Source organism: Trichomycterus rosablanca, chromosome 2 (genome assembly GCF_030014385.1).
Source record: "Trichomycterus rosablanca isolate fTriRos1 chromosome 2, fTriRos1.hap1, whole genome shotgun sequence".
Classification (NCBI taxonomy): domain Eukaryota; kingdom Metazoa; phylum Chordata; class Actinopteri; order Siluriformes; family Trichomycteridae; genus Trichomycterus; species Trichomycterus rosablanca.
The window spans coordinates 32,872,488-32,895,146 of NC_085989.1; the positions used below are offsets into that span (position 1 = coordinate 32,872,488).

Below are 22,659 nucleotides of genomic sequence, written 5' to 3' on the forward strand. Positions count from 1 at the left end.
GCAAATAAAGTTTTTGCTCTTTCTTGCTTGAAGCGAAAGTTCAGCTGGAATTTGTCCAGGTTTCCTGAATCTTTTCATAATATGTTCAACAGATGGCAAAAACCTAAATAATTTGCAATCTTGCATTGGAAAAATGTTTTTAATGAACTAAAAGACAATGGTCTCATTAGGTTTAGCACAAAGTGTTAAATCATGACTCATTTTGCCTGCAAAGACTAAGCCTTTGGTGAATTTGTTTACCAATTCACCTGCATACCTGCGTCTGGCCCAGTTTTGTGTGTAGCAGGCATTAAATTATACATTTGTTTATATTTACAAAATACAATTAAATTGTTCAGTAAAAACATGGGAAATATTTTCTTTGTATTTTGGCAGCCAAATAAAGGTTCCAAATAATTCTTTTTTTTTTTTTTTTGGCATTTTACAAAATGTCTTAACTTTTCCAAAAATGGGGTGTGTTCATCATTACTTTTCACTGAATCATTCATTTCAAGTGGCTGCTTCATCATATTCAGGGACAAGATGTAAACCTTAAAATATGTAAACTGGCCAAAACTGTGTAATCTCCAGAGACTCTTGTGTATAAAAATCAGGACAGGTAGTTACAGGTTACAAATGATTCATCAGTTCATGTTCAGACACACATCAGGGGCAATTTTCTCCAATTCTGACTGTGGGAGGAAACAAAAGCTCTTAGAGGAAACCATGCAGGTGCAAGGAGAACACACAGAAATGACCCGTTCCACTTGTGCCACTGGTCACAAGTTTAAATTGAAACATGCACTAGTAGAATTCATTGGTTGCTACGATGGAATTCCTGTCCGAACCATGCCTTCAAATAACACTAGGAGCTAGAGTGACCATGTTTTTGCACTGATTTCACCTTTCTCTTTCGATCCCGCCTCCTAAAAATGCCCAAGCGTAAATGAAAGTTCACAAATGTCAGTGTCAAATAAAAGTGCGAGTTTAGCAAAACACAAAACAGCAGCTGAATGAAAGAGTTCATCAGGTAAAGACCGGATAATACAGACTGCATTCTGTCAAAATAGCTCTACTGATAGACTATCTTATTTACTATTATTATTGTTTAGGGCTAAACACTGGATTGAAAGATTATCTGACCATAAATGCATTCGTTAGTCATCTTGTTAAAAAGTAGCTATTTATTTAAGTTTAGTAACATAGTTTTTAAAAAACAAAATATGGTCACCATAACTAATACACTGTGACATTTGTGTTTCAAGAAAATATTTAAATCTGTTTTTAGTATGCTATGCATTAAATTCAAACCCCAGCCTTTATCATATAATAAGTGCCTTCAAACTAACTTAGCACTGTGGCAGCTTGTAGTCTAGAGTGAGGAGGTTTTCACATGTTCTCCGCAAGTCTGCATGGGGTTTCTTTACTGCGGTAAAGTTAGTTTTATATTCGACATTCGTTTAACATTCGCCATTCCGATCTATATAAATGGTTCAAAAAACACTTAACACCTACTTATTTTACGAATTCTTGCACAGATTTAAGTGGGCAACATACTACAAAAGCTATTTTATAATAATTTTAAGGTTAAATGTATTTATTTAAAGAAAGATTAAAATGAAACCGCTGATCAAGCGTCAACTTCAGCTAAAGCGTTAGGGAGCGTCATCAAACTAACAGAAAAACGTAGGAAACATTTACTCTGCACTTATTACAGAGAAAAAAATCCATTAAAGTCTTGTAATGTATTCATGGATTCATGTCAATCTATTTTTTATAAACACAAATTATTGTATCTCACAACCTACAAACCTTGTTTTATAGATACTGTTTTTATATGTCAGTTATTTTAATTTAAAATTAAGATAAAAAAATCCATGATATTTTGATATTGGAGACAAATAAATCTATTCAACTATGATATGATTTAATATAATAAACCCAAACTATTTTTAATATACACATATTAATGTCCCTCACCTCCTACAAACCTTGTTTTTTAAATAATACTTTTATTTTAAATTTATTTTAATTTATAGTTTATATCAATGAATACGTAATAAGTGTGTATAAGAGATAAATCTATTTAACTCTTATATGATTTAATATAATAAAACCAAACTATTTTTAACATACACATATTAATGTCCCTCACATCCTACAAAAGTTGTTTTATAGATACTACTTTTATTTTTAATTTATTTTAATTTATAATTAGGATAAATGAATCCATAATACTTTTATATTGGAACTAAAGAAATCTTTTAAACTCTTACATGATTTAATAAAAGAAACCCAAACTATTTTTAATATACACATATTAATGTCCCTCACAACCTGCAAAAGTTGTTTTTTAAATAATACTTTTATTTATTTATTTTTTTAATTTATACTTATGATCAATGAATCCATAATACTTTTATATTGGAACTAAATAAATCTATTAAACTCTTACATGATTTAATATAGGAAACCCAAACTATTTTTAATATACACAAATTAATGTCCCTCACAACCTACAAAAGTTGTTTTTTAAATAATCCTTTTTATTTTTTTATTTATACTTAAGGTCAATGAAACCATAATACTTTTATATTGGAACTAAATAAATCTATTAAACTCTTGCATGATTTAATATACTAAACCCAAACTATTTTTAATATACACATACTAATGTCCCTCACATTCTACGAAAGTTGTTTTTTAAATAATACTTTTATTTATATTTATACTTAAGATCAATGAATCCATAATACTTTTATATTGGAACTAAAGAAATCTATTAAACTCTTACATGATTTAATATAATAAAACCAAAATATTTTTAATATACACATATTAATGTCCCTCACATCCTACAAAAGTTGTTTTATAGATACTACTTTTATTTTTAATTTATTTTAATTTATACTTAGGATCAATTAATTCATAATACTTTTATATTGGAACTAAAGAAATCTATTAAACTCTTACATGATTTAATATACTAAACCCAAACTATTTTTAACATACACATATTAATGTCCCTCACATCCTACAAAAGTTGTTTTATAGATACTACTTTTATTTTTAATTTATTTTAATTTATACTTAGGATCAATTAATACATAATACTTTTATATTGGAACTAAAGAAATCTATTCAACTATGAAATCATTTAATATACTAAACCCAAACTATTTTTAATATACACATATTAATGTCCCTCACAACCTACAAAAGTTGTTTTTTAAATAATACTTTTATTTTAAATTCATTTTAATTTATAGTTAAAATCAGTAAACCCATAATACTTTTATATTGGAACTAAAAAATCTATTAAACTCTTACATGATTTAATATAATAAACCCAAATTATTTTTAATATACACATACTAATGTCCCTCACATCCTACAAACCTTGTTTTATAGATACTGCTTTTATTTTTATTTTATTTTTGTTTATAGTTAGGATCAATGAATCCATAATACTTTTATATTGAAGATAAATAAATCTGTTAAACTCTGAAATCATTTAATATAATAAACCCAAAGTTTTTTTAATATACGCATATTAATGTCCTTCACATCCTACAAACCTTGTTTTATAATTACTGCTTTTTTTTTTTTTTTTGTAATTAATACTTAAGATCAATAAATCCATAATAAGTGGTTATCAGAGATAAATCTATTAAACTGTGATATGATTTAATATAATAAACCCAAATTATAAACCAAAAATGAAATTATTATTTAAAAAAAACATTTTTTGTAGGATGTGAGGGACATTAATATGTGTATATTAAAAATATTTTGGTTTTATTATATTAAATCATGTAAGAGTTAAATAGATTTATCTCTTATACACACTTATTACGTATTCATTGATATAAACTATAAATTAAAATAAATTTAAAATAAAAGTATTATTTAAAAAACAAGGTTTGTAGGAGGTGAGGGACATTAATATGTGTATATTAAAAATAGTTTGGGTTTATTATATTAAATCATATCATAGTTGAATAGATTTATTTGTCTCCAATATCAAAATATCATGGATTTTTTTATCTTAATTTTAAATTAAAATAACTGACATATAAAAACAGTATCTATAAAACAAGGTTTGTAGGTTGTGAGATACAATAATTTGTGTTTATAAAAAATAGATTGACATGAATCCATGAATACATTACAAGACTTTAATGGATTTTTTTCTCTGTAATAAGTGCAGAGTAAATGTTTCCTACGTTTTTCTGTTAGTTTGATGACGCTCCCTAACGCTTTAGCTGAAGTTGACGCTTGATCAGCGGTTTTATTTTAATCTTTCTTTAAATAAATACATTTAACCTTAAAATTATTATAAAATAGCTTTTGTAGTATGTTGCCCACTTAAATCTGTGCAAGAATTCGTAAAATAAGTAGGTGTTAAGTGTTTTTTGAACCATTTATATAGATCGGAATGGCGAATGTTAAACGAATGTCGAATATAAAACTAACTTTACCGCAGTGGTTTCTTTTAGGTACTTTGAATTTGTCTTACCTCAAAATAATGCATTAAATGTAATGCAGGGGGCACCTGGTCCATCGAGACCAAAGTGTTCATTTATTTACTTTTTGAAGTTTATACTTGATTGAGAATATTAATGCTCCAGTGTTTTGAACAGGTTGGTTTGTTTTATCATATGCTATTATTTTGGTTAGTGGACTCGACAATCGATTATACAGCGCTGATGCAATACTGTCGACATAGTAAAATATTATAATTATTTCTTTTTATTATAGTTTAAAAAAATAAAATATCGATCATGTATATTTATTTATTATTTATTCTATTTATTTAGGGCATATTTATGTAGTATTCTGTTATAGTTTTAAATTGTAAACGCATTAGTTTGTTGATTAACAGAAACTTTTAGTTTGAAAGACCTGATGTAATACACAAGCGGAACTGGGTGTCATCGACAACGCGTTTTCTCGCAGCACACAGACTCAGGTACTGACTCTTCATTTCTCAGTGTTTATATAGTATTTTATGCTTGTTAAGTTTTTAATAAATATTGTTTTTACCTAATAAAAGTTATCCACTGGGCGTAATAAAAATTATCAGCTGCTCAACAGCTAGGATATTTGAAGTAACCGAATGAATGAATGATTCACTAGCATGTGTTAGCTTGCTTTTGGTCAGTTTGGGTTAAAATATTATAGAGGTTATAATACACTTATCGTGATCCATGTGTTATAATGCAATGTAAATCTGCTCAAATTCATGGCAGATATGCCCTATAATCGAATGAATGAATTGTTAGTATGTGATCAATCACAAACAGCTTGTCGACTGTCGATGTCAGTCTATAGGCAGTTATTTCTGATTCATCTCTATGAATCCCAAATAGTCCCAAACCCTGTTAGTCATATAGTTTCATAACTAAGGTAAATAAGCCATTATAACTAGAGATGGGACGATCGATCGGCTATGAATCGGTATCGGCCGATTTTTAATCAAAATATGCTATCGGTGATCGGCCGATATTTCCTAAAAGTAGCCGATCCGATCGTGTGATATATAAAAGATCACGTTAAGTTAACAGCTCAGTGGATTGATCCAGACTTTGAGCTACGAAGCACCAACCATCACATCACCATTCATCAACAATCGTACAGAAACCATCGTGAAAGCTCTTCATGACCTAAAATAACATCATTAACGTTGTGCATCATGCATACGATGTAATTTTGCTGATTGTAATATTTACTTTAAAAAGATAATTCAACCCGGTCACATCTGAGTCGATTCTATCAGCACGTTATATAAACTCCTGGTTCACTTTGGTAAATCGTGAGCGGTTCTTACTTGTGATTTAGATGAGAACAGAAAACGTTACAGAGCCAATCAGAGGCAAAAGTTTATTCATTACCAAATTCGTTAGTTCAGGATCATCTGCTGAACTTTTAGGATCATCAGAAAACTTTTAGACGGAACGAGTCTGACTCGGTTACAGATCTGTGGTAATAGCAGTTTAATTAAGCTCTTAAATTAAGCTTTTTAATGTAAAAGAGTCACACAAACTGTTCTGAAGTATCTGGTGTTTATTTAAAACCACGACATTTAATTAATAACAGTAAACACGGAGAGATAACCGAGAAGAAGAACTTACGCATCGCATGAAAGTGAATCGACTCATGAATCACTTAGCGACACTAAACAGATCATCTCTTAAAGGCACAAACACACACACGCGCGCGCTGTTGCGTTTGTCTCCGGTTTATCTTCACTGTGAGGCTCTTTTTAAGTTTTTTTTTCAGACTGAACTGGATAACATTAAACCTGCATGTGTTTGTGTGTGTGTGGGCATGTTTTTTAATAATGAAAACGCAGGAAAAACACTGCGATTGTTCACTCACTGTATATATACAGACAGAGAGACTCTGAGTCAACTTGTTCGTGACGTCACGTGTTTCGCGAATTTCGGTTCGTAATCTGAAATCTGAAATGTTAACTGTTATTACCTGTAATAATGTATTAAGTTTGGATTTTTGTTGAGCAGTTCGAACAGATTCAGATCGTTAATACTAAAGATTTTTCCCCAAATTCCATTTGTTGGCGTTTGTTCTGGTTTTGTTCTCGTGATTTTTGTATTTAGCATTTGTACCAGCTGTAAACTATTACTTTAACGATTAATGCACTTTTTTCCACATGTTGTGTGGTGTAAATGTAGTAGATATACTTCCCAGAATGCACTGCTATGATTAGACAAATTCCAAAGCTCGGTCTGAAATAGACTTGACCTTTTTACTCAGGAATCTCAAGTATATTTTAATTAAAATATTATGCAATGTAAGGTCTTTAAATACATGTCACAGTAAAATATTTTAGTGTTTTATGTTTCCTGTTAATAAATAATCTATGTGTACTTCCTTTATCTAATATTTGCATGTTATGAAGTAGAACAGTCTGTAAACTGTTCAACAGCCACTGAATTCAATCTAAAAAAAAAAATAGCAGATAAAATTGTTTCTGTTGTCTTACTAAAATGATCTGTTTTTGTCTAGGTTGTCAATATAGCTGAGGCAGTAACAGAAGCTCAGTACAATGGGTGAACAACTGAGCCCGGATGAGAAGTTCAACCTCATCACTCGAAATCTTCAGGTAAGACACATTATAGTTGGTTCTTTCTTACTCTGTGTAAAAGCTACCCGTTAGGGCTGTCGCGGTGAAAGAATTTCCCCTTGCGATATTCAACCTGTCTCAATATCGCGGTATGCGGTAATATCGCCATTTTTTTTTGTTTTTGAAAATTACTTAATTAATCTGCATTTTAGAGCTATATAAACAAGCTTTATTGTTAGGCTATGATTCGGTATATTATTGCTTTATAATGACAAAGATGAGACAGCTTTAAGACCAATGAAATGCGTGTTTAATGTTAAATACAGAACAGAGCAGGGATGCGCGTCTTTTCTCTATTAAAAAAAGGTTTAAATTTAGCTCCTAGGCTAGATATACACTGTGAAACGAAAAAAAAAAAGTGTTTAGGCTAAATATTGTAAATACACATCTAATCAAAATATGGTAAAAAAGAAATATAATAAAGTCTGTAAGAGTTTAAACCTGCGTTATTATGCGCGCTAGAAGAACCAACACGTTCATCTGATGTGGTTTAGAGAGAATCTGAGTGGGGTAGCGATGTTCCCCTCGGTACTAAAACTCTCTCTGATGGGGCTCGTTACACTAATACACGTGTACTGTACCTGCATGCGACTTTACAATGCGACAACCTATCTATTTAGTAGATATAATTAACATAACAATATATACTACATTTCAAGTTATTATTCGTTTCAATACATTTTTATTCAACGAAAAAATACATTTAAATCATTCCAGCAAGACCAGAAAGAGAATATTTGCAGGCTGCAATGCCATATTAACCGTCATTAAGTGTTTTAGTACACCAAGGCTGTTTGAATATAGTCTAAATTACAAGTATTTATTGAGTGTGAACTCAATTTAATCATTAATAAACTTGCCTATAATTCCTGTTGCGATTGTTTACATTTTAAAACACAAAGCCTGACACTCAGCAGCAACGCATGAGAACAGGTTGCGGGAAAATGTCGCTCCTAGCTCATTTTCATTATGAATTCATTTAACATTTATTACGCCCGAATGTAAGCGTATAAAACAAGATGGACCTGCAACAATATAAACAAAAAAAAATAGAAGAAAGAAAGAAAAAACGTGAACACCGCGGTGTTGCGGTTGCTTGGCATGCCCTGCGGTTGGCTGGTCTATACCGCGATATTTCAAAATTGCGGTTAGCGCGACAGCCCTACTACCCGTATGATGTATATATTAACTACCTACACATGTTGTATCTTTAGGAAGTTCTTGGGGAAGAAAGGCTTAAGGAAATTCTTAAGGAAAGAGAGTTGAAGGTATACTGGGGCACAGCAACCACAGGCAAGCCTCATGTGGCTTACTTTGTTCCCATGTCTAAGATTGCTGACTTCCTGAAGGCTGGATGTGAGGTTGGTGCTGTTTTGACTTTTTGTTTGCTGTTATTTTTAGCAGCACATTAACATTTGTACTGGGTGGTTGCCAACATTAAGTGTACATTTTTGATTAGGTGTATGAAGGTCAGATTAGTGTGTAAATCATGCTTTAGTTTGACCGCAACATGCACATAGCAACAAAGTTAATGGCCAGTTTATTAAACCTGTAGCTAATCATGCACACTGGTCTCAGACTGTCTACTATTTGTACTCTGCATGATGCACAGGGTTTAAAAGTGCAGTGGAATGATGCAGATTATTACTACAGTTGTCAATCCAAATTTATTTATATAGCGCTTTTTACAATAGACATTGTCTCAAAGCAACTTTACAAAATCCAGGACCAACAGATACAAAAAAAAAACCCTTTTGAGCAAGCCGAGGGCGACTGTGGCAAGGAAAAACTCCCTTAAAATTACAGAAAGAAACCTTGAGAGGAACCAGACTCAGCAGGGCCTATCCTTCTTGGGTAGCCTGGAGGAAATGTTAAATAAATAGGATTTACACAAATCATGTTCATTTTAATCAGAATTAAAATGAACTAAAATTTGTAACTAGCAATAAATATATAAATAATAATAGAGTTATTATTCAGTCCAGTCTGCAATAAAGTCTGTAGTGCGTTCGTGACATTCTAGGTGCAAACACGCCAACTGCCATCACATCCGGCAGGAGCAGCATTGTTGGCACGGCAGTCTCGACTTCATTCCTTAACCTTGGGCGGGTAAACAGGTTTCTATCAGAACGCCCTCGGGGTAAAACAACAGAGAATGTAGTTAAAAAATAAACAAAGCGAGTTGAGTAAAATATCAATTTTACAGAGAGTTTTAGACTCCGGCAGCCCTAATTATTACAGAATAACTAAAAGGGAGAGCGAGCTGGTAACAAGATCGGAAGATCGGTAACATTATCAGAAGACATTAACAACTCGTTAACTACTCTAATTATTGCGGTTTCGGTACTACGGTTGGGTCTAAATCCTGATTTAAATTTTTCATGAATACAGTTTTCATTCAAATAAGAACATAATTGTTTGGAAACTACTTTTTCTAGTATCTTAGAGACAAAAGGAAGGTTTGAATTTGGCCTATAATTAGATAGAACATTTAGATCAAGATGCTATGATGCTAAATGGCACAATTCATTTATTCAAATTTGAATTTAAATTGTTTAATTTCCTTTGGAATCAATAAAGTATCATCATCATTCATTTATTCTGTCTATCTATCCATCCATTTGTTTATCTATCTGTCTGTCTATTTGTCTATTTATTCATCCATCCATCTATCCATTCATCTATCCATTCATCTATCCATTCATCTATCCATTCATCTATCCATTCATCTATCTATCTATCTGTCTGTCTGTCCATCCATCCATCCATCCTTCCAGCTATCTGTCTGTCTGTCCGTCCGTCTGTCTGTCTGAAATTTATTATGAAAAAATCAACATTACCTGTCAACCATTCTCAGCAACATTGCTATTGGCTGATTTACACCAGTTTTTGTGAGGAGTCTGTGTGCTGTCTCTGATGAACCTTTGTAAACCAAATACATTTTTATTTGTCTTTTTGGAAATATAGGTGTATTTAATATTTATTAAGAATGTTAATAGTTAATGCATTAATATGACTAGATTTGTCCGTTGTAGGTGAATGATGGAATGATGCAGATTATTACTACAGTTGTCAATCCAAATAGTTATGATGTCAGTCAAGTCAAATTTATTTATATTGTGCTTTTTACAATAGACATTGTCTCAAAGCAACTTTACAAAATCCAGGACCAACAGATACAAAAAAAAACCCTTTTGAGCAAGCCGAGGGCGACTGTGGCAAGGAAAAACTCCCTTAAAATTACAGAAAGAAACCTTGAGAGGAACCAGACTCAGCAGGGCCCATCCTTCTTGGGTAGCCTGGAGGAAATTTTAAATAAATAGGATTTACACAAATCAAACAAACACAGAATTAAAATGAACTAAAATTTGTAACTAGCAATAAATATATAAATAATAATAGAGTTATTATTCAGTCCAGTCTGCAATAAAGTCTGTAGTGCGTTCGTGACATTCTAGGTGCAAACACGCCAACTGCCATCACATCCGGCAGGAGCAGCATTGTTGGCACGGCAGTCTCGACTTCATTCCTTAACCTTGGGCGGGTAAACAGGTTTCTATCAGAACGCCCTCGGGGTAAAACAACAGAGAATGTAGTTAAAAAATAAACAAAGCGAGTTGAGTAAAATATCAATTTTACAGAGAGTTTTAGACTCCGGCAGCCCTAATTATTACAGAATAACTAAAAGGGAGAGCGAGCTGGTAACAAGATCGGAAGATCGGTAACATTATCAGAAGACATTAACAACTCGTTAACTACTCTAATTATTGCGGTTTCGGTACTACGGTTGGGTCTAAATCCTGATTAAAATTTTTCATGAATACAGTTTTCATTCAAATAAGAACATAATTGTTTGGAAACTACTTTTTCTAGTATCTTAGAGACAAAAGGAAGGTTTGAATTTGGCCTATAATTAGATAGAACATTTAGATCAAGATGCTATGATGCTAAATGGCACAATTCATTTATTCAAATTTGAATTTAAATTGTTTAATTTCCTTTGGAATCAATAAAGTATCATCATCATTCATTTATTCGTCTATCTGTCTCTGTCTATCTATCCATCCATTTGTTTATCTATCTGTCTGTCTATTTGTCTATTTATTCATCTATCCATCTATCCATTCATCTATCCATTCATCTATCCATTCATCTATCTATCTGTCTGTCTGTCCATCCATCCTTCCAGCTATCTGTCTGTCTGTCCGTCCGTCTGTCTGTCTGAAATTTATTATGAAAAAATCAACATTACCTGTCAACCATTCTCAGCAACATTGCTATTGGCTGATTTACACCAGTTTTTGTGAGGAGTCTGTGTGCTGTCTCTGATGAACCTTTGTAAACCAAATACATTTTTATTTGTCTTTTTGGAAATATAGGTGTATTTAATATTTATTAAGAATGTTAATAGTTAATGCATTAATATGACTAGATTTGTCTGTTGTAGGTGAATGATGGAATGATGCAGATTATTACTACAGTTGTCAATCCAAATAGTTATGATGTCAGTCAAGTCAAATTTTTTTATATTGTGCTTTTTACAATAGACATTGTCTCAAAGCAACTTTACAAAATCCAGGACCAACAGATACAAAAAAAAACCCTTTTGAGCAAGCCGAGGGCGACTGTGGCAAGGAAAAACTCCCTTAAAATTACAGAAAGAAACCTTGAGAGGAACCAGACTCAGCAGGGCCCATCCTTCTTGGGTAGCCTGGAGGAAATTTTAAATAAATAGGATTTACACAAATCATACAAACACAGAATTAAAATGAACTAAAATTTGTAACTAGCAATAAATATATAAATAATAATAGAGTTATTATTCAGTCCAGTCTGCAATAAAGTCTGTAGTGCGTTCGTGACATTCTAGGTGCAAACACGCCAACTGCCATCACATCCGGCAGGAGCAGCATTGTTGGCACGGCAGTCTCGACTTCATTCCTTAACCTTGGGCGGGTAAACAGGTTTCTATCAGAACGCCCTCGGGGTAAAACAACAGAGAATGTAGTTAAAAAATAAACAAAGCGAGTTGAGTAAAATATCAATTTTACAGAGAGTTTTAGACTCCGGCAGCCCTAATTATTACAGAATAACTTAAAGGGAGAGCGAGCTGGTAACAAGATCGGAAGATCGGTAACATTATCAGAAGACATTAACAACTCGTTAACTACTCTAATTATTGCGGTTTCGGTACTACGGTTGGGTCTAAATCCTGATTTAAATTTTTCATGAATACAGTTTTCATTCAAATAAGAACATAATTGTTTGGAAACTACTTTTTCTAGTATCTTAGAGACAAAAGGAAGGTTTGAATTTGGCCTATAATTAGATAGAACATTTAGATCAAGATGCTATGATGCTAAATGGCACAATTCATTTATTCAAATTTGAATTTAAATTGTTTAATTTCCTTTGGAATCAATAAAGTATCATCATCATTCATTTATTCGTCTATCTGTCTCTGTCTATCTATCCATCCATTTGTTTATCTATCTGTCTGTCTAGTTGTCTATTTATTCATCTATCCATCTATCCATTCATCTATCCATTCATCTATCCATTCATCTATCTATCTGTCTGTCCATCCATCCATCCATCCTTCCAGCTATCTGTCTGTCTGTCCGTCCGTCCGTCTGTCTGAAATTTATTATGAAAAAATCAACATTACCTGTCAACCATTCTCAGCAACATTGCTATTGGCTGATTTACACCAGTTTTTGTGAGGAGTCTGTGTGCTGTCTCTGATGAACCTTTGTAAACCAAATACATTTTTATTTGTCTTTTTGGAAATATAGGTGTATTTAATATTTATTAAGAATGTTAATAGTTAATGCATTAATATGACTAGATTTGTCTGTTGTAGGTGACCATCCTTTTTGCTGACCTTCATGCATACTTGGACAACATGAAAGCACCCTGGGAGCTGCTTGAGCTGCGTGTACAGTACTATGAACAGGTCATTAAGGCCATGCTGGAGAGCATTGGAGTTCCTCTGGATAAGCTCAAGTTTGTAAAAGGAACAGACTTCCAGTTGAGCAGGTAAAAGACATCTCCCAGGTCTACTAACTTGTTTCAGTTTGAAGTTCTACTGGCACAACCTAGAGAATTGGGGAAAAAACAATTGTCCTAAATAGCAGAGCTAAACATTGAGATTCCAGAAGTAACAATGCTTGTTTCTCACATAGTCATTTTCTATTGTTGATAAACTTAATAAGACCTACATACCATGAACTATGAACTTGAATTTTCATCAACCACTTTTAAGTCATTGTGTAACTTTCATCAACAGTGGCTATTATTGCCATTTATTACCCATCATGTGACAAACGGCCATACAGGAGGGTGAAAGCCAATGTGTTTCCTCTGGATTTCATCTCATGGATGCTAACTATCCCCCTCCAAGCGCATAAGCTTAATGACCCCTGAAATGATGTTGCATAATTGGTAGGGCAAAGGAATGCCATCCCTCCCACTCTAGGAGCAGAGCCTATCAGCTACCAGATGGGATGGCTTATGGCATCAGTATGGTTAAAACATGTGCCTCTCAGTAGTTCTGTTCAATAATTTTTTCCCCTTTTTCTCCCCCTTTAGCACATCCAATTGTTCAATTTGTATCGTGCTTCCTCTCTGTCTATGCCGAACCCTGCCCTGACCGAGGAGATCGAAGCTAACCCATATCCCCTCCGAAACATGGGCAGCAGCCGGATGCATTTTTGCCACCCACACATTTTTATGAGTTTGGCGCCACCTAGCGTTGCATGCGGAGATACACACCCTAAGGGCACTCTTCCTCATCTCTTGTGCAGGCGCCTCTAATCAGTCGGCAGAGGTCCTAATCGCATTCTGACAGAGAGAGACCCACATCCGCTTCTTTGTCCCACCCCCCAACTGAGCAACCAGCCAATCGTTGCTCATACAGCCACTCAGATTCAAACTGGTGAAGCAGAGCTGGATTCGATACAAGGTACTCAGAATCCAGCCCTGGTTGCAGCGTGTCTTTTTACCGCTGCGCCACCTGAGCGGCCTGTTCAAGATTTTAATCTTTAACCTTTAAATCTGAAAAAGCTAAATTGCATTCTTTAGTTGGTGTAAATTTCAGAGTAGTAAATCTTTACCATAGTCTTTACTCTTTCTAATCTTGTGATGGTGTTTTTGCTGTTCACTTGACAGGGAGTACACACTGGATGTGTACAGGCTTTCCTCCATAGTAACAGAGCATGATGCGAAGAAGGCTGGAGCTGAAGTAGTGAAGCAGGTGGAGCATCCTCTCCTGAGTGGTCTGCTCTACCCTGGACTACAGGTGCTTAGCTTCACTCACTAAATCTAATTGACTCTGCAGTGTGCATTGTATAAGCATTGTAGTCCCAACATGTTGATGTGATGGGTTGTTTTGGTATGTAGGCACTGGATGAGGAACACTTAAAGGTGGATGCACAGTTTGGTGGAGTTGACCAGAGGAAAATTTTCACTTTAGCAGAAAAGGTAAGAATTTCTATAGATATAGTATGAGCAAAACATCTGTTCAGTGTGGACATTCAAATGTAAAATATATCTGATATCTAAAAAAAACAGTATGTACATTGGAAAAGGTTGCCAATTACTTATAACTAGGGCCCTAATGAATTCACGGAAAATTGTTTTTAATTTCACGGACACAGATTTCATGTTTTGTTTTTAAAGAAAAGTGCCACATTTAATGGAAGTCATTAAATAACACTCATAAATTGAATTATAGAATGAATGGAAGCTACAATACACAGCACAGCCTACCTTAATAGTTAAATGTAGACCTAAAACATCCAGCAACGGTTTGAAACTGTTTCAAAGATGAAAATTCTCGTCTGTGTTTTGACAGCCACCCCCCCTCCCATGTCCTCAGAATCGGCTGGGCGTTTTCCAAACTCAGTTACCCAAATCATGTTTTTAGCTGCTTTAGATTTCGACATATTGGAAATCTTGTCTAATCGATTGCTAATGTAACCGAGCGTCTTTAGAGTTTGCTGAGTTTATAAAGAAATAAATAAAGTGTACATAGACACTATCAGGAGCATAATACTTTACTGGCTTGTACTTTTGAGGCACAACACAAACTACAGAGAGATGATCATGTGTGTAGAGAAGCATACATTTTCATTGGTTATGGAATCCCCAAAGGGACAAAATGCATTTAATTCATAAACACATATCAAACATTGTCAGCACACTACAGCACAGAAAAGTCTGTTACACTAACTTAATTGCAGTATGATTGCTAGGACTGCCTCATATTGCACCTCATATTTCATAAGCTACAAGAATTAAAAATCTTAAATCACTAAACACAAACCTTAAATTCTGAATTTCACTGCAAATTGCATATTACATGGAAAAACGGCTCATTTCATGGTTTGTGACACGATTTTCATGGCGGGCCTTACTTATAACTGGTAAACGTTTGTCATTGGTTAATGGATATGTTAACCGACAAGCATATAGCAACTATAAAACATCACAAAGTGTCATATTAACAAATTTTTTACATGAAAAACAGCATAATGTAGTGAAGGTGGCAGTAATGTAAAACAGTAATAATAACAAACACAGTGAGCAGAAACTACGCTGCAGCGTCATCCGATTCATGTTGTCGTCTCTCTTTTTCCCGTTTTTTCAGTACCTGCCCAATCTGGGTTACACTAAACGGATTCACATGATGAATCCCATGGTGCCCGGCCTGACTGGAGGCAAAATGAGCTCTTCTGAAGAGGTGAGGTATAAATACCATGTTCTTGGAGAACCTTTTCTCATCTTTTTCTCAGGAACATTTGATATGCTTATGTTCACACATTTACTTTACTTCTCCAAGGAATCCAAGATAGACCTCCTGGATAAGAAAGAGGATGTGAAGAAGAAGCTGAAGAAGGCTTTTTGTGAACCTGGAAATATTCAGAACAATGGAGTTCTTTCCTTTGTCAAGCATGTTCTCTTCCCTCTGCATTCTGGTAAGCACAGACCCTGTAAAAGCCTAAGTTAATATCATTTATCAGCTAAGTATGTTAACATAAGAATGTTCACTGACTCATTTCTTCTTTAGAATTTGTGATTAAGCGAGATCCTAAATGGGGAGGCGACAAAGTTTACACAGTTTATGAAGATGTAGAGAAAGACTTTGCAGAGGAGGTACTTCAACACTTCAGCATTTTACTATGGTAACGTAGATTGTTTAAAGTGTACAGTTTGTACAGCATTTAATACTTTTTATATTTGATCAATAGCATGTCCATCCCGGAGATTTAAAAGCCTCAGTAGAGGTGGCTCTGAAGAAGCTGCTGGATCCTATCAGGAAAAAGTTTGAAACACCAGAGTTAAAGAAACTGACCAATTCAGCTTATCCAGCTACATCTAAAAACAGTGAGTGCAATAAACACACAAATGGAAATCCGTCAGCATTGATCGTGTAATAGCATGAATTCATGAAATACATCTAAACCTTTTGTATAGCCTCAATGAGCAAAGCTCTGTTATTCAACCTGAGAATTGGTGGTTGTTTTACAGAAGGTGCAGCAGAGGATGATGAAGTCATTCCATCCAGACTGGATCTCCGAGTGGGTAAAATCGTCAGTGTTGAGAAGGTATGTCAAAATTCCTGTATGACACAAGTCTTAATTTTTGGTAGTTTTAGGTTTTCAATACTTTTTTGTGATCAAATGGACTAGAACACCCTTTGTTCTCCAAAACCTTTTACAAATTAGTTACAACTTATACAAATCGATTCCCAGTTGGAGTGGTCCGGGTCCTGTGTGAAGTGTGCATGTTCTCCCTGTGTCTGCGTGGGTTTCCTCCTGGAGCTCTGTTTTTTTCCCCACAGTCCAAAGACATTCAAGTGAGGTGAATTGGAGATATAAAATTGTCCATGACTGTGTTTAACATTTAAAAACTTGAACTAATGAATCTTGTGTAACGAGTAACTACCTGTCCTGTCATGAATGTAACCAAAGTGTGTCAAACATGACATTAAAATCCTAATAAATAATAATATACAAATGGCAGCATTTGTATTATTTTAATTACATTTTCAGTAACCATGGTCAGGGTCGCAATGGTTCCGGTTCTACCAGGAAAGAATCCAGGAATACCCTTGATGGACACCAATCCATCACGAGACTTTGGCCATCCAACCCCCTTCCCCCACACATAGCCAATCGTGTTTGTGTGTCTGAGATTTGAACCCAGATCTCAGTGGTAGTAACCTACCGTATGTTCCACCTGAGCACCTTCATTTCAATTCTTAACACATAATATTAATAATATAGTGGTTCTAGATTGTTCTAGATTGTCTAAAGTTCTATAATGTCACTTTGTTGCATGGCCTCCTAAATCCCTCATATTTTGTTTGACTACAGCTGATAGCTTCTCTGTGCCCACACAAATAGGGCTAGTTTCATTGCAACCTTAAAATAACAAATATAGAGCAGTAGTCTCTTGGCAAAGCCTGGAAAAAAAACATTTGATTGTTATGCTTGGCAGAAGTTTGTAGTTGTTGCTGATGAATAAAGCAAATGTCAGGACACTGTTTACTGGGACTTTTCTAACTGCTGAAGGTATAACGCTTTTATAATGCATGTGCTTATTTTTTACACTGTAGCACCCAGACGCAGACTCTCTGTATTTAGAGAAGATCGATGTCGGTGAGGAGCAGCCTCGGACTGTCGTGAGCGGACTGGTGGCCTACATTACTCAGGAGGAGCTGCAGGATCGGCTTGTGGTATTACTGTGCAATCTAAAGCCACAGAATATGCGTGGAATCGAGTCTCAGGCTATGCTGCTCTGTGCCTCAGTGTGAGTACCTGTTATAGTGGCTCAATTTTTCTTATTCACAGAGTAGGTTTACATGCCTACGAATGATCTGATTTGCACTGAGCCTCACCAGTTCTTTGATTGTCAATCTAAACTGCATACTGTTTATCTTTAATGACTCACCAAGACTTACCAATAAAGAGTTTTAAGAACTGACTCGTTAGAAGCAAACAATCTTGTTGTCAATTTTTCCAGGCACTAAAAAACATTACACACTGACTTTAAATGTATCTGTATGTAAATATACCATACATTATATAAAAAATTAATTGTGGTTTTTATTAGATTGACTATTTGTTAGTACATTTTTTAAATGCTTTTAAAGCAAGTTGATCCCCAGGTGGAGCGGCCCGGGTCCTTTCTGTGTGGAGTTTGCATGTTCTCCCCGTGTGTGAGGGAGAACATGCAACATTAAACTTATAAACTGATGATTCTTGTCTAACGAGTAACTACCATTTTTGTCATGAATGTAACCAAAGTGTGTAAAACATCACGTTAAAATCCTAATAAATAAATAAATTAATGTATTGAGTTTATTTTGAAATAGTAATACTACCAGCTATCTATTTACAAACCTTTACTTCAATCAGATTAGTGACTGACTCAAGTAGAAGCGAACCGCAATCTGTCAGTTTTAATGTGCTAGTAATATACAAGCCTGTTCAGATGTGTTTTGGTCTTTTAAATGTAATTTGTAGTTTCATTTGTGTTAATTATATATGATGCAGGGAAGGTGAGCCCAGGAAAGTCGAACCATTGGATCCTCCTGAAGGGTCAGCACCAGGTGACCGTGTTTTTGTAGATGGATACTCGTCAGGCACACCGGATGATGAATTAAAGCCAAAAAAGAAGGTGTTTGAAAAGTTGCAGGTATGTAAAAATATTTTGACTGAATGGCCACAAATCTGCAGACTTTCTTCAAAGTCTTGTGAGAAGCCCTCTCAGAGGAGTGGCTGTTGTTATAGCTGAAAAGATCACATAAAGGTCACTCTGTGTTAATATAATTTGTTTTTGAAATGGGATTTCAAACAAGCACATGGTCAGGTGTCCAAATACTTTTGGCAATATAATATACTTCTGGGCACCTGGGTGGTGCAGTGATGTAACACGCTATCACACTACACCTGAGATCTGTTCTGTGCCGCCAACCAACTTCCAGACATAGCCAATCATGTCTGTGTAGACGCCCATCCAGCTGATAGCACTGCTAAAATTTGAACCCTGGCTCTCTATTGCAATGGCCTAGTGTAATTTACCGTTGAGCTACTAAAGTGCTTATGTAGGATAGTTTATAATCCAATAAATTTTAGTAACTCATGCATTTAATAACTTATTCCACAAAGATGCTTTAAAATGGAATGTACATAAATGCTTTATAATGATGTGTTTAGGGGTATTTTGAGGAGAGTGAAAGGCATATTACATGTTATATTCTCTCTGAATGTGTGTGCTTTCTCAGGTGGACATGAAGATTTCAGATGAGTGTGTAGCTCAATGGAAAGAAAATGATTTGATCACCAAACTAGGAAAAATCACCTGTAAAACACTAAAGGGTGGCAACATCAGCTAAATAATACTTCTCTCATTCTCTTCAACTCTGTCTTCAATTCTTGAATTACATGACAACCTAGTGTCCCAATAATACATTATTGTAATAACTGTAAACACAGGTTAAAAACTGTACATGCAAAAGTGTTTCATGCATTTTTAAAAAATAATTCTTCTCATACTGTTCTGTTTCTTTTAAAATATCAGCACTTAATTAATACATCATTCTCAATACTTATGTTGTCTTTCAACTTTATCTTTATCATTATGTGCTTTAGTAAATAATGGTCTGTTAAAAGGTTACATGTCACACATGTATCTCAGGATTATGATGGGTATGGTGGGACTACATCAACAATAATCATTTTCACCTGTTAGTAAATGAATAAATGGATGAGGTTGTTAAACATAAGTAATGCATACTGTTAACCAAATACAAAATAAATAACATACATTAAAACCCCTTTCTTCTCTTTCATTCTTAAAGGTGGTTTAAAGCTATTCGAGATGTGGCATGTTTAATAGACTTTATGTGTAACTTGGGCAAGTTTCGGTTATTAAGTGTCACTTTCACGTTCTTCACGTGTTATTATACATAATTACTTTTAGTTGCACAAATATATATTCCAAGTAAGTTAACCCAGTATAAGAAAAAAATAAGGAATTTACTAGGAGTTGGACTTTCCCTAAAAATTCATGAAAAACCGGACTTGGAGTCTGCCAAGAGGCCTACAGCAACATTAAAGGAGCTGCAGAAATTTCTGTAGTACTGGTTGTGTAGTACTGGTTGTGTACTACGGTACATGTTGACAACAATCTAATGCCTTCTATACAGTATATGTCTGGGCTGTGGGGTAGGGTGGCAAGAAAACATTCAAGCTAGACTACATTTTGCAAAAACCTACACTTTATGGCCAAAAGTATGTGGACCACCCCTAATAATTAATGAGTTAAGTTTTTTTAGGCCACTGTTGTGTATAAAATTTCTTCAAAATAAATTTGCTTCCAACTTTGTGGAAACAGTTTGGGTAAAGGCTCATTCCTGGTCCATAAATACATGCTTTGACCAGTTTGGTGTGGAGGAACTTCAGTGGCCTGCACAGAGCACTGACCACAACCATCAACATCAACTGACCTTAACATCTTTGAGGCGGTTTATGACACCTATCACCAGGGTTTCTCATACATCACCAGTACCTATGTTCTACTTAATAAATGGGTGCAAATGCCCACAGACACACTTCATTATTAGAGGATAATGAATTCTCTATTCTTTATCAAATATTCTTTTTGATAGTTTTTTACCTGTGATTTTACACTGCAAAATGACCGGTTACTCAGGTTTTACCATTTAGGTATATGTATATAGGTATGAGATATTTTTTACTTTATTCTATTAACTACTGAGAACACATTTTATCAGTCATAATTGTAAGTCAATTTGAATAAAATCATTTGCTTAATGCTGTAAATGTAAGTAAATAAGCTCTGTAAAATTAATGTATGTATAAGATGTTCTGCTGTGTTTTCTATTTAACTGGATAAAAATACTAAAATAATATTGAACTATTATATACTGAAAGTCTTCAACATTTAAAAATAGACTTGTAATTACAGTGTAAATCAGTTGTGAGTATAAAAAAAATCACACCAACAAGTTTTATATAATGTGAATTGATGCTTTTACTTCAATTAGGGTAAAAAATGCATATAATTGAGCATATTGGAAAATATTCAGTGACTGTAAATAAGAAATGGTGTGTTTGGACGTTTTTAAAGATGGATAGGTTGTAAAAGATACATTGTTGTAACTGATTTTAGTTGTTATTGTCAACTCATAAATATACAAAAATGTAACACAAAATTGTTCTCAAAGTGTCAAAGCAAGTTTATTAATAAAGAAGCAGCAACATTAGAAGCAGCAAGTTTCTATAGCAATTTTACTAATCAGACTGACTTGTTCAGTTTCATCAAAGCTGGTGCAGAAAAGCTTGCAAAGTGCTTTTTTCGATAATAAAACATTTAAATCAACATTTTAAGGGGAAAATCTCAAGTTTAAACAGTATTACTCTGATGCATTGAAATTAAAATTATCGTAAATACAAAGCAGTTTCCTTAAAATGTGTTCAATACAGATTCTATCAGCTTATGTGTCTTGATTTCTGCTGTCACCCTAACCCTTTCTTTAGACTTAAAATATATATCTATATTAAAGGAAGACTTCATTGTGTGATTGTGAATGTGACATTTTTAGTCAGGATGACCGTCCTGATGCAACCGTTTTATTTATCTGGGCTTGTGACCGGCACTAAGGGTGCACTAATACAGTATCTGCCTCCATCCAATGGCTAGGTTCATATGAAGCTATGTGCCCAGTCTGGAACTCATGCGCTGTTGTTACCAGCAGCATGGCTCCTACCATTACGCACATATAAATATATGACTACTGTACAAATTTGGACTGTCAAGCAGCTGCTTCCAGGGTTTGGTCAGTGGTACAAAACGTTTGCCAGCTGCTTTTATGTAAATGAGCAAATAGGTACATGGTTATGATGGCAACTAAACTGGACTTTATAAGCATATACTGTGCCATGAGAAAATATTTGGACCATTTCTAGTTTCTTCACTTCACTAGTTTTTTACATGTCAGTTGTTTCAGAACTTTAAGATAAAATGTATACAACCAGGACTATATATAACTTAGGTAAAAAATGTTGAATTGAAGTAATACTGCAAATAAAGTGAACCAGAATTTCTTCTTAGTGATATGAAAGACATTCCCAGTAATCTAAAGCATTTGGCTGCAGCTTAGGAGGCACATACTTTCTCATTGCACTGTATCTTGACTGAATATTGAGTACATAATAATGGTAATTCATAACACTCCAACAAACCTATATCTTAAGCCCATGAAAAAGCCTTATAACTCCATTTTATCCCTCTTAATGGGGAATTAAGTACTTGTAGGAACACAATTGTGTTAAAAGATATGTTTTTGGGTGGTTGGGGTGAAAAAAAGGTCAGTTTGACGTCCATTAAAAAGCAATAAAGCAGTTCCATGCAGCGTCTTTAATCAGCAGTGATTACTACCCATTCACAAAGTTGAATCAGTTCATCTGGACACAAGTTTGTTCTCTACAACAAACTTGTGT

The 22,659-nt window shown here is 34.3% G+C and overlaps 1 protein-coding gene across 2 annotated transcripts; it reads left to right on the forward strand.

Annotated features, from left to right (window-relative positions):
- The first annotated feature begins 4,885 nt into the window (after positions 1-4,885).
- yars1 (tyrosyl-tRNA synthetase 1) lies at positions 4,886-19,971 on the forward strand. Of its 2 annotated transcripts, none has more exons than XM_062990736.1 (14): positions 4,886-4,951; positions 7,009-7,105; positions 8,341-8,487; positions 12,990-13,165; positions 14,297-14,426; positions 14,528-14,608; positions 15,777-15,869; positions 15,969-16,104; positions 16,197-16,282; positions 16,378-16,513; positions 16,658-16,734; positions 17,748-17,941; positions 18,688-18,829; positions 19,419-19,971. In XM_062990736.1, exons 2-14 carry the CDS (start codon positions 7,049-7,051, stop codon positions 19,527-19,529), a joined length of 1,566 nt encoding a protein of 521 aa, XP_062846806.1. In that variant the 5' UTR covers positions 4,886-4,951; positions 7,009-7,048; the 3' UTR covers positions 19,530-19,971. The 2 variants fall into 2 exon arrangements, with proteins under 2 accessions (XP_062846806.1, XP_062846807.1); XM_062990737.1 differs by lacking the exon at positions 4,886-4,951 and adding an exon at positions 6,408-6,427.
- Positions 19,972-22,659: the final 2,688 nt, after the last annotated feature.

Excerpts from the sequence above, each read along its gene's own strand:
- yars1 (XM_062990736.1), top strand. The coding sequence starts at position 7,049 with ATGGGTGAACAACTGAGCCCGGATGAGAAGTTCAACCTCATCACTCGA. Across the intron at positions 15,870-15,968 it reads AAATGAGCTCTTCTGAAGAG|GAATCCAAGATAGACCTCCT; the intron begins GTGAGGTATAAA and ends TACTTCTCCAAG. Across the intron at positions 16,283-16,377 it reads AGAAAGACTTTGCAGAGGAG|CATGTCCATCCCGGAGATTT; the intron begins GTACTTCAACAC and ends TTTGATCAATAG.